This window comes from Rutilus rutilus (genome assembly GCF_951802725.1).
Source record: "Rutilus rutilus genome assembly, chromosome: 19".
Lineage (NCBI taxonomy): Eukaryota > Metazoa > Chordata > Actinopteri > Cypriniformes > Leuciscidae > Rutilus > Rutilus rutilus.
In genome coordinates, this window is record NC_140232.1 from 6,220,530 (window position 1) to 6,237,287 (window position 16,758).

At 39.3% G+C, this 16,758-nt stretch overlaps 1 protein-coding gene across 1 annotated transcript in view; it reads left to right on the forward strand.

The window, feature by feature from the left end:
- The window catches only part of antxr1a (ANTXR cell adhesion molecule 1a), a 71,423-nt gene that overhangs the window by 5,161 nt on the left and 49,504 nt on the right, over positions 1 to 16,758 (forward strand). Inside the window, exons 2-6 of the mRNA XM_084389394.1 lie at positions 12,007 to 12,078; positions 12,588 to 12,659; positions 14,753 to 14,834; positions 15,084 to 15,117; positions 15,521 to 15,600. Of these exons, the coding sequence (XP_084245520.1) occupies positions 12,007 to 12,078; positions 12,588 to 12,659; positions 14,753 to 14,834; positions 15,084 to 15,117; positions 15,521 to 15,600 (340 nt within the window). The remainder of the gene's footprint in view (positions 1 to 12,006; positions 12,079 to 12,587; positions 12,660 to 14,752; positions 14,835 to 15,083; positions 15,118 to 15,520; positions 15,601 to 16,758) is intronic.

Sequence of the window (16,758 nt, forward strand, 5' to 3'; positions counted from 1 at the left end):
CACCAGCAAAGGCATTGGTTAATAAAGTGAGATTAAATGCATAAAGTAGGCTATATTGGTGTCATTTAATATATTTAATTATTGCAGGTTTGTGTTATATACTGAATTTGCATTTTACTGTTTTATTCATTTTGCAGAATACTGAATCTGTTTTTGTGCAAGTGAGATGAGTAAATGCCTGCTCACATTTAGTCTAGATAGAACTACAATAACCATCATTCACACAGCACACACACAACGCCTCTGCACTTAAAGGTACAATATGTACGATTTTTGCATTAAAATATCCCAAAATCTCAAGGCCAGTGTTATATATTTTGTTAAGTTGATTACTTACAATATCCCAAATGTTTCCAACTATTATTAAATCGTGAGAAAATTGCGATTTTAACCAAGGAAACGGGGCGTTAGAGCAGGGGGGAGCTGGGAGTCGCCAGTCAATTGCGTCATATCCGCGTTACCCTCGGTTTCTGCTCTGCGTGGAGTCCTGGACAAATGCGGAAGTTGTAGTTGTAGCGTCTATCAAGCAACAAACATTAGCTTGTTTCGTGCAGTCGTTATGGAACACAATTAATCTTTACCGATTGCAGCTGGTTCTGTCGACAAAGCATGCTTAATTTTATATTTTCCAAATGTAGCATTCGGTAATAGTTATGTTTATGTAAGGAAAGTATTATTGCTTTAGGTTTGTGTTTAGTTTATTGACATTGTTTATCACGTCTGGTGTTTATGGCCATGTAAATAAATGTGTTATACATAAAGATTAATCAGTATTTTGGCAAATGATGTGGGTTTAGAACACGTAAAACTGCGCAGCGTTATCACAACAATGAATTCGACAAATACACTAACATCTATGATAACCAATTTAGTATTAAACCTTACTTTTCTTGCTGTTAATTCATTTTAATGAAATAAAAGTGTGATAAGGTTCAAGAGTCAGGAAGGAAGAAGACAGGGGTCGGCGTGACTGGGACTCGTACTTTATTAAAATAAAACAAAACAAACAAAAGTCGCGCACAACGTGCATTGACCGTGGCAACCGCGACGGCACAAAACAGTTCAAAAATGAGAGCTCGAATCCACCGGTTTTCTTTCTCTTCGTCCAATTTTCTCTCCAGTCTCTCGTACGAGTCCCCAGTCCCTCTCTCTCTCTCTCTCGTTCCAGCACGGTCTCTTCACGCCAATAATACTGCAATAAGATACAGGTGTTCGTCATTTGCACTTGACCTATTTGCGTCCCGCTCGTCTCGTTTCTCTCTCTCCCGTTACAGACCGCGCTGAACCTCGCCACAAAAAGCATGTCATTAAACGCAACGTTTATAAAAATATAACTTAACCACATCCATGAACATGATTTTTCGATTCCCGTCTGACTGATTTACATCCACGGTGGAGTTGAAAACAACAGTTCCCATCATTCCACGCTCCTTCACATCGTCATCAAGCTACGCCGTTGTTGTTGTTTGGAATGTAGCGCCCTCTAACGGCAGGAAATGTTGCATATTGTACCTTTAAGCCCAATTTATACTTCTGCGTCGAACTCACGCCGTAGCTACGTCGTAGGTAGCATTTCTCCAAAAATGTAACAACGCGTCAACTCTACGCGGACGCAAGCGCTGTGATTGGTCTGCTAGGACCGCTCCCTCGGGTTTCACATGCTCCCTCTGCAAGTGTAATTGCACATCAATGCGGACAACGACGGAGAAGCATAAATGAAAACCAACGCGTTGCCTACAGCGTAGAGGCTCCGGCGTAGGTCCGACGCAGAAGTATAAATCAGCCTTTACTCCTGATTTTTCTCAACATGAATGAAAATGGGAAAACAGTAAATTGTGTTATTTATTTAAAGATATCTTATTGTAAATTGAGAAGTTACTTGAAAAAAGTAATCTGACTTGCGTTATATAACTTGCGTTACTTGATTTGCGTTACCCTCAACACTGGCCATGACACAGCGAAAGTATTTCTTGTGTTTGTGACAATTATATAGCAAAAAATAATAAAATAATAGCATAAAATGGCATTCAATTTGAAAATAGGGGACGTGATGCAAAAATGAAGGTATCATTATATAAACTTAATGTTTAATGTTAAAGTTTGGTTTTACGTTTGACATAGCTCCATGCTATGCTCGTTGGAAGCAGGACTTGCCTCTATATTGGAACTGATGTCAAATGACGCGTCTCGCTGATGTTGGGGTTGATAGATCTACCTCGAGTTCTCAGGTCGGATGTCCGACTTTGAGCGGCGTTCCAGATGTTATTTCCTAGTAGAGGGTTGAGTGATCTGGAACGCAACATTCTTCGCACAAGCTTGCTTTTGTAAAGAAAAGTTTAGAAAACATCCGAGCTTCCTCGCGAGAAATGTTTCTGCAATCCGTTTTTAATCTTCACTCGACTGTCGAAGTTGAGTGTTTAGCAGGGAGCATCCTAGATCATTTCCAAAAAAAGATGCACCTACACTTCAGATTTTACATGTCTCATACGACAAAGTACAAAAACCATGGTGTTTCGGACATGATCCAGAGGACCATTTTTGTAAGGGGTATTATATTCATTATGTAATTGCAGCTTATATTCATATTAGTGTGTATTTCTTTGATTTAGTGCATTTGTGTGATGCCAAAGCTCTATATATTCAGAGACATGATCATGAAGTGAACAATCATTATTCTGGCCGTGGCCTGAATTTTGTCATAAGCTGATTATTATTATTATGGTAGGCATTGTCCCATGATTATTAGTTTCTCTAGTAATGATATTATACTTTTACTTTCTCATGCAAATAATGCATTTTACGTTAATTTATGTTTAATATCAGTATTGTAGATTAGGAGTTTATGACTGTATGAATACTTTGAACTCTTATGTATCCTATAATAGGCATGATTGATACCATGCCATAGATATTTATAAACATTTACTGTACTTTTTTGATACTTCAGTATTTTTTTATATAATTTACGTTAGTATTTTAATATTCTTATAAAATTAAGGATCTTTTTAATTAGCTATTTTAACTTTGAGTCAGTTTATGGTGTTTTTAATTAAACAAGTATTGGATACTTTATGATTTTTTGTGTGACTGTTTTTTGTTACTTTTGCAGTAAGACCTTTAATACTTCTATTACAGTTTATGACCAATCATTAATCTAATGATATCTGAGCAGATTTACTGATTTTGAAATAATATTCTAGATTTTCTTTTCTAGTTATCTGGCTCTGAACACCAAATTATTCTTGAGCAAAGGTTAAATATAATACAAAACACAATTTACCTAATGGTTGCTAGGCTAACTGCTATTGTTTTGAGCCAATAGAAGTGAAATGTCCTCGTTGACCTGTTCTAGGACTTAAATAAAAGCTGAGTGATGTGGTTTGGGGTGGGTTTTGCGCTCTCATCCTTTCCCAGAGATTATCTAAACCTTTGGGTTAGGGAGGAACTGAATAATGTGACAATCCAGTCCAATTTCAGTGAAAATGAATAGGCAATATTGGGCCGCTGTAGAAGGCTAGTTCATTAGGAGTTATAGCTATTTAAATAAATCCTTCTCTTTTACACACTCACACACACATACCATTTGCCTCTTGTTAAACCATTTCACCATCAGCTCCAGATGTTCCGAACCCTGCCTGCTTTGGCTGCTTTAGAGCCCTGGATCCCACTAACAATGGAAAAATAATGAGAGAGGGATAAAGACAAGCATAGAGGAGAGCGAGAGGAGGACAGAGGCAGTGCCTAATATCTCACATCATTTCACTGCAATTAATAATTCTAAACATATACAGTAATGAGGTACAGTAGTTGGAGTTGCACCTTTAAAGGGATAGTTCAACCAGAAATGAAAATCATAATTTACTCACCCTCCTGTTGCTCCAAACTTGTTTGAGTTTCTTTCAACACAAAAGAAGATATTTTTAATAATGTTGGTAACCAAACGTCTCGGTCACATATGGTAACCCTTGTTCCCTGAAGGAGGGAACGGGATGCCACGTCGAGACCGGCGAATAGGAATGTCGCTAGAGAGGCCAGTCTACTTCGAGTGAAACTAAAACAAGCCAATACACATTGGCGTGCAATCATTTGCATCAGCTGTTCAGCCTTGCAGCGCGGGTATATAATGAGCAGAAGTTGCAATTGCACTTCAGTTTTTTGCTGAGGAGCCAAGCCTGAAAAGCTGGCCTCACCGGCGGGCAGCAGCGGATGTGGCGATGGGATGTGGCGTCTCCGTTCCCTCCTTCAGGGAACGATGGTTACTATATCTAACCGAGACGTTCCTCTTCAGTCGGTCAGTCGACGCCACGTCGAAACAGTGGATAACACTGGGAAAGCGTGCCCTTTCTGTTTAGGAAGGAGAATCCTGTGGAAGCCACTTCTTCAAAGAGTTATGTGGGAAATACATATGGACTAGCCTGAAGGTTGTACTACATATGAATAGTGGGTGACTTAGCCCAAGGGAAAGACACGGGCTTCCGTTAAGAGCAAACGTGGAGAAAAAACATGTATGGGATCCCCGTATGGTCACACATATGGGACCCAGCCTAGATCCGGCTCTCAAGGATTCAGGGGATAAAGGCCTGGCGCCGGACGCTCCGCCATGTCCGGGCCGAGGGAGTTGGAGGTTTTTCACTCTGGAGCAATAAGGGTGCACAGTAGGGTGCAGCAAGCCGACAGAGCCGGGCCTCTCAGTGCTTCTACCAGTTTAGGGTGAGAACACGGGAGGCGACCGGCTCTACACGTAGGCTATAGTATCTAGCGAATGTGTTAGGTGTTGCCTAGCCCGCAGCTCTACAGATATCTGTTAGCGAGGAGCCACATGCCAATGCCCAGGAGGATGCAACGCCTCTCGTGGAGTGTGCATGCAACCTGAGCGGGCAGGGCACGCCTTGTGCTTGGTAAGCCAAGGCGATGGCATCCACTTTCCAGTGGGCCATCCTCTGCTTGGAGACAGCCTTTCCCTTCTTCTGGCCTCCGTAGCAGACAAAGAACTGGTCTGAGGTCCTGAGACTTTGAGTTAGCCAGGCTGGGGTCTCAGTACAATTTGGGTGTCACCCGGCACAAACTCTAGGCACGATTCGTCGACCGAAAATGCGTGCAGGTCCCCTACCCTCTTGACAGAGGCCAGTGCAACCAGCAGCAAAGTCTTCATGGAAAGATGCTTTAAGTCTTCTGATTGCAAAGGCTCAAAGGGAGCATCCTAAAGTGCTTGAAGCACCAGGGGAAGGTCCCAAGAGGGTATGGAGGGGGGACGAGGAGGATTTAATCGTCTCGCCCCCCCTAAGGAACCTGACAACCAGGTCGTGCTTTCCTATTTTTTTGCCATCTATGTGGTCATGATAAGCTGAAATAGCGGCAGCATGTACTTTGAGGGTGGAGGGAGACAGTCTACGCTCCAACCCTTGCTGCAAGAAGGAAAGCACGGACCTTATCGAACATCTTCGGGGGTCTTCTCGGCGAGAAGAACACCACTCAATGAACAGGTTCCACTTCAGGGCGTACACACGTCTCGTGGACGGCGCCCGTGCAGAAGTGATGGTGTTAAGTACCTCTGGGTACTTACAGGACACCTGTTCCAAGGGGACTCCTGCCCGCAGGAACGAGGGGAAGGTCTGGCAGCATGCCGGTGTGATTGCCACCCGGTGAGTGTTGTGATGCCACACCCATCTCGGGACTCGGCCGTGAAGCCAATGCTGAAGCGGTCTCATATGGAGCAGTCCAAGCGGGGTTACGCTGCTGCCACTGCCATATGCCCCAGGAGCCGCTGAAAGAATTTCAGTGGGACTTGCAACGTGTTCAAGCAGTTCAGCACCGACTGAGCGCACTCCTCTGTGAGGCGGACTGTCTGTGCGACCGAATGCAACTCCATACCGAGAAAAGAGATCCTCTGCACGGGGGCGAGTTTGCTCTTTTCCCAGTTGACCTGAAGGCCCAGCTGGCTGAGGTGCCTGAGCACAAGGTCCCTGTGTTCGCATAACGGATCTCGAGAGTGTGCTAGTATGAGCCAGTCGTCGAGATAGTTGAGGATGCGAACGCCCTGTTCTCTCATGGGAACAAGGGCCCCCTCCGTGACTTTTGTGAAGACACGGGGAGACAGGGACTGCCCGAAGGGCAGGACCTTGTACTGATATGCTCGACCCTCGAACGCAAAGCGCAGAAACGGCCTGTGTCGAAAGGCCTGTGTCTGTGAAGAATCAAGACATGAGAGTACACGTCCTTCACCAATCTCTGGGACGGATGCATTCGAAAATGCGTTTCGACGTGAGCATTTTGAACGGTAGCTTGTGGAGGCTCCGATTCAAAACTCGCAGGTCCAAGATCGGTCGTAACCCACCACCTTTCTTGGGTACAATGAAGTAGGGACTGTAGTGCCCTGACCTCATATCGGCTGGAGGGACCGGCTCTATCGCATCCTTTGACAGTAGGGGCCGTAGGCGTACCCGGAGTGGGGCAGGGAGGTGGAACACAGGGACTCGGCTCGGGAGGCTCTCTCTGGAAGGCGGCCCATAGCGGAGTCTGAGTGTGCTGTGTAACACTTGTTCCTGGTTCCTGGTTCCATGGGGCAGGAGGGGCAGGAGGCGGCTTGGTTGCGTTCTCGAACCGCACACTGCTGCCCGCTGGCGATAGAAGAGGCGGATGAGAGTGGTGAGGATTCTCTCCCCCCACTGCTCTCTGGGCCCTCTTTGGACCCAGAGATGAAGTAACTGCTCTTTTATTGAAAATTTGGGTACCACTGGTTTTGAGGCCAGCGGCGGAACACAAATAAAAGGGAACAGAACATTTTCCACCCGGCCCTCTTCCGGGGGAGGGAGCGGGTTCGGTCACCGTCTCCTGGAGAGGAGTCCCATCCGTCTCTGGGTCGCCTGTCCTAGGGCCGCTTACACCCCTGCGCACCTACCAGCTGTGAAAACAGCTTTTATTTGCTCTTAGACAAAATAAAAAATACAGAAAACAAAGATATTGAAAAAAGCTGCTGTCTTGTAATGCCCGCACCTGTCCTGTAAGTTTCACAAAGCTGATTCGTCAGGTTTGAAAAGAGCATCGAAATGCTTGGCTCCGAAGCAAAAAGTTGAAGTGCAATCGCACCTTCTGCTCATTATATACCTGCGCTGCGAGGCTGAACAGCTGATGCAAATGATTGCATGCCAATGTGTATTGGCTTGTTTTAGTTTCACTCGAAGTAGATTGGCCTCTCTAGCGAGATTCCTATTCGTCGGTCTCAACGTGGCGTCGACTGACCGACTGAAGCGGAACAATGGCTACTCTTAACTGTTTGGTTACCACCATTCTTCAAAATATCTTCTTTTGTTTCAGCTTTATTATTTGGACACTGTTAAAATATGTAAGTCTTTCTTCAACTACAGGAATTTTTATGTCCCAGAGGTCGGCTTTTATTTAAACAATCAGATTTTAATCTTAAAATCTTAAAAAACTAGTTGTAAAATCAAAGTGTGTTGAAAAAATGTCAAATGTACTGTACTATCCCATCACCAATTATTTTGTTGCTTTTCAAATGCCTTTTATGTGTAGATGTATTATTTTACACTTGTTCCAGAGCAATACCTAGACAGTAGAAAGACATAGTGCCATAACAAAATATTGCAATGCAACACAAATATCCATACGCTATGAGTACTACTGTGTAGGTGTTTTACGCTGTGAATATATTGTGGATTTTATAGCGCAAATAAAAAATAAAATAATATAATAATAATACAGTACACATGTAACAAAGTTAATTTGGTTTTAAATAGTACAAAAATCTTATACACTTCATACATTTACTAAAATCACATTGCAGATGCTACTTAATTTGATATTTTGTTATCCATGAAATGTACACATTTCAAACACTTTTAAAGTGATTTCTCCAATGTACTTGACATACATGTACTCTAACAAATAAGTAAAATATGGCAACAATGATGACGTCTATTTAATAACTAATATAATGTGCACATCTGAGTAAACCACTATCACTTTGAGATAGGTTTGAGGGCAGGGCCTGGATTATTAAACAGCATTATTATGCAAAAACATGATCATCTGGAAGCAATTTAATCTTTGGCAGAGTTACACATTATAACAACATGTAGGCTACATCATTTGAATGAATCAGTGGTCGTAGCTCTGCACTAGACATGGCATCATTGAAATAACATCTGGCACATTGACAACTGCATTAAGCAGAATGCCTTCATGAGGTAGTTATACTGGAACTAAAACATTAAATGGCATCTATTATGCTTTTATTTTTAACCTTTCATTTAGTGTGTAATATGGCTATGTATGCATATAAACATTCTAAACTTATGGAAACATGGAACAGCAACGTCAATACATGACAAGACAAGGCAAACATGAGAGCTTAAATCCATGCCCATTCATGTATTGAAGCCCTCATGTTTGCCTTGTCTTGAGTAAAATGACAAAAACCAATGAACAGACAGAACTAATGAAGCAAGAACCAATGAGAACACGACACATTAATCTAAGTAAACAATTAAAACAAGACACATGTACAAAGGAACCAAATGACAAGGGGCCTGTCCAAATACACACACTTGCAGTCTTTGCACTTGACCACTTGTCTACTTACATTACATTTTTGCTGTATTTGGCCCAAGTGTTAAAGTGAGCGTGAAGATCGCAAGTGTGTTGAGAACTTTTAATTATCCAATGGGACACACTTTAACACAAGTTTAGTCCCAGACTAAAATGCATGTTTCAGCTGTTTTAACTGAAAGCAACTTGCACTGAAATATCTTAAAATATGTCAGTGCCATTGATGTGTCTCAATATGCACACCAGTAAGACACGTTAATAAAAGCTACTGAAATGCCCTAGTTGAACCAAGGCTTAATCCTGACTTAATCTAAGCCCTGTCTGTGAAGCCGGGCTAAAGTGTTGTAAAAATGCAAGTGTTTACAGAGCTTTATTTTAATTTTCAATACTTTGCATTTTAAAATAAACCACTAAATGTCCGTTCAGTACTTGTATTTAGTACAATTTAGTAATTGTGGTGCTTCTAATTAAGTGATAAAATGCAGTTGCAAATGCACCAATAAAATGTGCAACATTTTCCTGTTTTGCTACCAAATTATATGTAATATCTAATTAATGTAACTTATTTGTAAATAGATTGGTGCATGTATGACATCACATTGAAGGCCATCCGGCAGTTCGCATCTGGTTCCCTTGACAAAAACCCAATAGGATTTTTCCATTGGCTTTTGGATTATCACAAAAAACAAATTCTGTGATCAACACAAGTTTATGATACTTACACATTTTGTCCATCAAGATCATTTTCACATATGAACACAACTTTTACAACTATAAACGAACTACACCACAGTGCCACAACTTCAACAATCACCATCACTAAGCTTCTGACAACTCTTTCAGTTTTATCTAAAAACATTTTCCCAGAACGTTTGAGTTAGACTAGTTTATAAGAACTAAAGAAATAAATAAACAAATACAAAAACGAAAGTAAAGACGGCAGCTTCTCGCGGTCGACTGCCGCCACACATAATAAAACAAAACAGCAAATAAAATAGTCAGGCCTGGTCCTATATCGTCCTTCACGATCGTCGCTCCTCCTTTTATGCTTCCACTCCTCCGTGAGAGATACGATACAATAAAAAAAGTGTGTTTTGCTAGTTTCAGCCCAACGCAGTTATGTTTTTCTCGTCCTGCGGCACGTTGTTTAAATAGCAAATGAATTTGCACCCATTTGTGCGCCCATGGGCTGCTGGTCTGAAAACGAGGTGTGTTCAGGCGCATTGTTGGCGCATTGCTATTTTGAGGCAAACAAATAGAATGCACAGAATCACTAGGCGCGTTTCCATTAAAGATTCGCGCAAAACTTTTGCGTTTTTTAAAAATAAATTTCGATAAAAAACTATTGCGAAATGACGGCGTTTCCATTAACCGATGTTATGCGACTAAAACGTCATTTTTTCCTCTCGCGATAAGTCATTCCAAAAATCATGGCAAAGGACCTTAGTAAGTTTATATATCACACTAGACATTATTATTATTAATGGAAGGGAACGTATGCGTGTTACCCAAGCATTAATGGCAAGGATCAAGACCCTTTATAGCCTACTGGGAGTGGCACATATGAAGTGTTTCTGGGTTTTTCTCACTCATTTCTGCTCCGAGGTCTTGATTGTGGCATTTCTTTGAGGTTTAGAATCCAGTATTTCTGTCATTCTTTTGTCTTTTGAATTCAATAAAGAACTCCGTCTCATATTCTGTCCAAACACACCGCGCCTTCTAAGTCAGGTGACCTGTAAATGCGCAAAAACTGTTTCCATTGCAGTTTTGCGAAACATTCCTTTTTCGAATTGCCTGAAAAACCGCCTCATACGAGCGTAAAAACTTTTTTGCGATAAATGGGAGTTTTTGCGAAATTGACGTGTTTCCATTGGGCGTATTTTCAATTCGCAATTTCAATTTGTGCAATTTGAAGGGTAATGGAAACGCGGCTGATGGCGCAGTATTTTATTTATTTTTTGTATTTATTTAAAGAGCGTGTCAGTAATATGCGCGTATAGGCGGGTCCACAACGTGCATACACTTACAGATCCATTTCCTCGCTAGAGAAGCGTTCAGTCTTTCTGCTTGCAAATAGCGCCATGTAAATAGCAAATCCACCATGGCACGAGCACAACTGGCTTTTGAAGGGAATGGGAGATGAGACTCTGATTGGTTTATTGCACGTTACGCCCAAATCACACCCATTACTCATTAAGATAATAGGGACAACCCTTTTAGACCATGCGCCGGGTGCGCCGACCATTTTTCCCGTCATTAAACTAGTGCGCTTGCGCTGTGCGCTTTAGACCATGCGCTTAGATCCTTAAAATAGTGCCCATGGTCTTGTGGACATACAATGGGTGCCGCGTGCGCCTGTCCGTTAAGTCCATGAGACCATAGGGTGTACCATTTGTCACTTTAAGTCTCAGTAGGGTGCTCGCGAGCGCCCCTTTTCATGGTCGATATGCACCCTCGATGCACACTTTTGCCGAGCCCGCACTGAAGTGAGCTCCACAGCAGTCAAAGCGTCATTACGTCACAAAAAGTGCACATTCGTAGGAAGACCGCGAGTGTTTAGGGTGTCATTTGGGACAGGGCATGAACAGACCCAAGATCACATGAGGGGAACAGGGAATCACATGACATGAGCAAGACACATGACTATGAAAAATTTCAAAATAAAAGACAAGAAAACTTGAACATGAAATCAAACCCAAACACAGACTTGACACTCTTTTGAAAGGATTCTGCTTTGTCTGTTAGGGTTAGGGTTAGGGTTGTTCAATTATTCAACTAAAATATCAAAAGACCATTTTAAATAGAATATTTGCTACAGTATTATAGTTACATTAATGACATATATTAATAAGAATGATATCAAAAGTAATGTATACATTTTGTAAAATTTCTGCCTGTCGGGGGCTTCTTGACCCAGGTAGGAAGTCATCTTACCCTAGTAGCAAATGTTACGATTTCCATTAATAACACATTAGCTGATGCATCATCATCCTGTACATTCTTAAGTTATATATAAATATGTCACAATTTAAAAGTAAATGCACATTGTTCTTAAGGGGGGCATCCTCCCCTATCTTACCCTACTTCATTTAATTTAATTTAATTTCAAAGTCAAATTCCAATGTGAGGTTTCAGTGCATTACTACTGTAATATTTAAGGATCACAATTGTTGATCTTTGGCTTAATTCAAAGTCAATGGAATATTAGCAGCTGGCATCACATCATTCAGACAGCTGCTCTGGGAGGATGCTGGATACTTGAACGATTTCCCTCTGGGGAGGATAAAAATGTGTCGATGTAGTTTTTGAACTGCTGCTTTTAGAATTCTTATTCACACAGCTGTAAATCTCAAACTTTGGCTATTCTTCTCAGCTTGTGAATATTTATTGTCCCCTTGGTGTTCGACTGTAAGTGTCCAATTTGTCTGTTTCACCCTGCAGATCAGGAAGTGTGCAGCATCACTGGAATGAAATATATAACTTTGTGGAACATCTGGCCCATAAGTTCATAAGGTAGGCAAAGACAGAGTCATACAAAAATGTGCGTGTGTACGTCATTTTATGTAATCTTTTCTGCTATACTGTATGTGGATGAAAAATTCCCTGCACAAACACCACCTCTCTAAAACATGTTTAACTGAAAATATTTAGTGACTAGTTGCATCTTTAACTTCTAGTTGGCTTAATAAACGTGGTCCACTTTAGACATTCTACTAACAATAAGTATTTTTACAACTACATGTCAACTAACTCTCATTAGACTATTAGTAGACTGTTAGTTTAGGGTTTGTGGAATTTAGTCAGTTGGGGTTCCATCAAAATAAGTGTTAGCAGACAGTCTACCAGTCGACTGGTGGTTTGCATGTAGTTGCAAAGTTATTTAGTAGAATTTTTAAGTGTTACCAAATATGATTTTAAAACTATAATACACCATTTCAAGTTAATTCAATCAAACTACAGTGCACCTGAAATTTACATTCAAATATACATGATTATACATTATAATTTGTTATTGCATATAGCCCACAGTTGCGGATGTCCTTCATTGTATTCTCCGATCAGGGCAAGATTTTGATGCAGCTTACAGAAGACAGGTGAGTAAACTTTATCTTCATTATTTACCTGTTTAACTCCGGCCGTTTGCACAAATGCATTGTGATAACTTTTGCAGTCTTCAAGTGTTTTGACCATAGTATGAGTTTGTGCCAACAGAAGTTTCTTACCAAAAAAAGAAAAAAGAAAAAAAGAAGGCCAAATCTGTGAGAATCGATTATGTGACAGTTAATGACCCATAAAGAACGACACATCTGCTGTGAACATTCCCTGGTCTTGGCGATCGTCTCCCATCTTTAAAACAGCACTTCTATGACTTCAGCATGTGGCTTACAATTTCTAAATAAAAGTCACTTTTGTGGGCTGCCAATGCCAAAATTCATTGTGACTAAGGCTTTTCCATGTGTCCAGAGAAGTGTTGATTTGTCAATGATTTTCAGTGCCAATGAATATTATTCATGGTATCATTTGTGGTTGGTGTATGTTTGACCATTTCATTTTCTATTTGAATATAAATTGAAAGAGGTTAATCATCAGTTTATGGCTTGAGTATTTCATTCAACAAGTGGGCGGCACTGATGCTGCTTTCATTTGATTGGTCAAAACGCCCCCCATCTTCTGTACATCATTAATTCATAAAGAGTCGGAACGGTTTAAAGTTTTTTCAACTTTAAAAAAATATTTCGCAAGACATCACACTACGCATACCATTATAAGCAGAAATATGCTTTTAATGTACCACGCGCAGCCATTTCGAATTTTGTCGGAAAATGCTATATTTTACTAATGCATTGGTGTATTGTTACGAAACTCAGTGTGTGTCTTTGGCACCATGCCCAGAAGGTTCTCAAAACGTTTTGGGGCAGCGCCACCTTGTGGTCAAAAGTTATGAGGATATAAATAAATAAAAATGCAAATAACTTTTGATTAGATTTGCCTATTGTAAGGAAACTGGTCTTAATTTGATCAGTTGGATCATGCTGAGAACATAGATACAAATTTTGCCATAGTTTGCCATAATTTTGCCAAACTTCTTGTCCACCATTTTGATTTTCTTTCAAAACCTACTTTTTCGAACTCCTCCTAGACCATTTGTCCGATTTTCACCAAAATCGAATTGTATCATTTTCAGACCATGCCGGCAAAAGGTTTTGGATTTTGTGTCGATAGACAAAACAGTTTTCGTATGATAAGGTGATGGCATGATGCCAAAACAACTCTGAGGCTGTATCTCTGCAATTTTGTAACAGCGCCACCTATTGGATAAACCATTAAATCATATTATTGTATGATTGTGATTGTATTTACGATTTTTCAGCCATTTCGCCTGAAATAATATGTCTTTAATTCCTTGTTGTTGCAGTTGGTCTGATGCTCCCAGGCAATAATGGCATGACTTATCGTGCCTTCTTTGTGCTTGGCCCTGATAATTGCTGCTTGCAGCTATAGTTATGAATTATTATTGTTGTTCTAATAATGGTTCTTATTATTATCAATGATGAAAACAGTTTTTGCTGCTTAATATTTTTGTGGAAACTGTAATAATTTTTTCAGGATTCTTTGATAAATAGAAAGTTCAATGAACAGTATTTATTTGAAATAGAAATATTTTCCAACATTATAAATGTATACTGTCACTTTAGAGCAATTGAATGTATCCTTGTTGAATGAAAGTATTAAGAAATTAAGGATTTAAAAAAATAATTCTCACCCCAAACTTTTGAATGGTAGTGCATCATGATTTCCACAGAAATATTTAGCTGCAAAAACTGTTTTGATTTCAACATTGATAATAATAATAAAAAAAATCTTGAACAGCAGATCATCATATTAGAATGATTTCTGAAGGATCATGTGACACTGAAGACTGGAGTAATAATGCATACAATTTAGCTTTGATCACAGGAATAAATTATATTCCTGTGATCAGGAATATAATTTCTGATCTTATAATTTATAAATATATAAAAATAAAAATTAAAAAAAAGTTTAATTTGTAGTTATATTTTGCAATATTACTATCTTCATTATTACTATACATTATTACAAACATTTTTACAAAACAATTTTATTATTATTATTATTATTGGTCATGATGTATTTTTCTCTCTTTTTCATTGTGTGCAAATGTCAGGGACCAGATTCGTAAAGGTTTGGAGGAACTCAAGAACGTCCGGCCAGGTGGAGACACTTTTATGCATGAAGGCATTCAGAGGGTGAGTGAGCCAGTAGTAATCATTTTGGCTCAGCTGTACTTCCCACAGAGCTATGACGTATAGCTCTAAATAGTCTTCAACAAGGTAATGTTTGGCCTCTTCTCAGACTGATGAACCTAAAAAAAAAATTAAAAAAAAATGTTCAGTGAAATAACCAGTCACGTTGAATGCTGTTTGATCTGCTTGAGATTACAATATTTATGATGTTTTGTCTTTGTTTGTTTCTGTGTTTTTTTTCCTTACTACTAGGCAAGTGAACAGATTTACTATGGTAACTCTGAGGGTAGGTCAATTTAACCACTTCAGACCAGTTTAAACAATCTTAATTTTTTTCTAATTGGTTTTATATTACTGACAGAAGATAAACTGGCTATAAACTAGTTAACCATTAACCCCTTGACCAGTTTAACCAGTGTTTCCATGCTAAAATCAGTGGAAGTGCCCAAAACACACCTTGTACTGGTAACCAGCAACAAGATGGTCTTAATTGGTTATTTAAGATTTCGATTTAGTATAATTACTGTTTATTCCCCTCATATTGTTCTTTTAGATATCAAAATTACTTGGTTGCTAGTTTCAGCATGTTGCATGTTGCATGTTTCTCTTAAAAAAAATGATATAAAAAAAATCAATCAAAATCTGTAATCAAGTTACAAACGTGATACAAATGTTGTGTCTCTGTGAAGGATACCGCACAGCCAGTGTCATCATCGGCCTCACAGACGGGGAGCTGCATGAAAATCTCTTCTATTACGCTGAGAGAGAGGTAAGAATGATGAAATGAAAGACAGGAGAAGGGAAAGATATTTATAGTGTGTGTGTGAGTGTGTGTAGGAGTGGAGTGGTTGACAGTACACTTTATCATAATTTTAAAAATAGTATTTAGTGCTCTCAATTGGATTAATCACAATTAATCGCATCTAACATAAAAGTTTGTTAACATATAACGTGTGTGTGTGTGTGTGTGTGTGTGACATTTCTGTTAAATGCGATTAATCACGATTAATCGATTTGACAGCACTAATAGTATTGTTACAGAAATAGTACTTTAAAAGAATAGACAACTGAATATAATGTTTTTCTGACAGTTTATTGCATGTAAATGCAATGAAATGAAAATGTATCAGTTTAAACGTATAATAAATTAAATTAGCTGACCTTCAGAGTGCTTTTTTTTTGGCCCACTTAAGTAGGACTTAAGTACATGCAATTTCAAAATTACTTCTATTGTCTTTGAGAAATGGATAAAGTGTGAATGTACCGACAAGCATATATAGTAAACTAACTTTACTTTATACTTTAATGTAATTTCTTTTGTAACTCGTATGTCATGTATTTAAATATATTTGTAATTATTAGAAATGAAGTTGCAATTTAGTACATTTAAAATGAGTTAGCTTTAAATATTGAATAACACACTACAGTAAAATTGTAATGAAGTACATTTTAATTGTGCTTGTACTTTTAATTGTAAGTGCTTAAGTGCTTAATTATGTTAGTCAACATAAGTGTACTTTTGAAGCATGACAAAAGTTTAAGCAATTAACAATTAAGCACACTTTTTCACAAGGGGTGTCTTCACTGCAAGCAACAATGTGACGCTTTGTTATACACAAAGTCAAGATGGAGTCATTGGTGTCCCATTTGAATTCATTCACATACTGGGAATTAGATCACACATTTCTTTTTTGTTCATCATCCTATAACAAGAGGGTAACAATATTACAACCTATTAACCAATTTGAACCATATATTTGGGTAAACAAATGAATAAGAAGTAACATCAGCATAAATCATCAACATACAATTTTTACATACAAAATGTCAGCCACACTCACTGAAATAATAAGTGTACTGTACATCAGTTTTTCCCATCCCCGTGTTTTGACCCAATTTTCCTCTCAGCTTCAACCAACAAAGACAT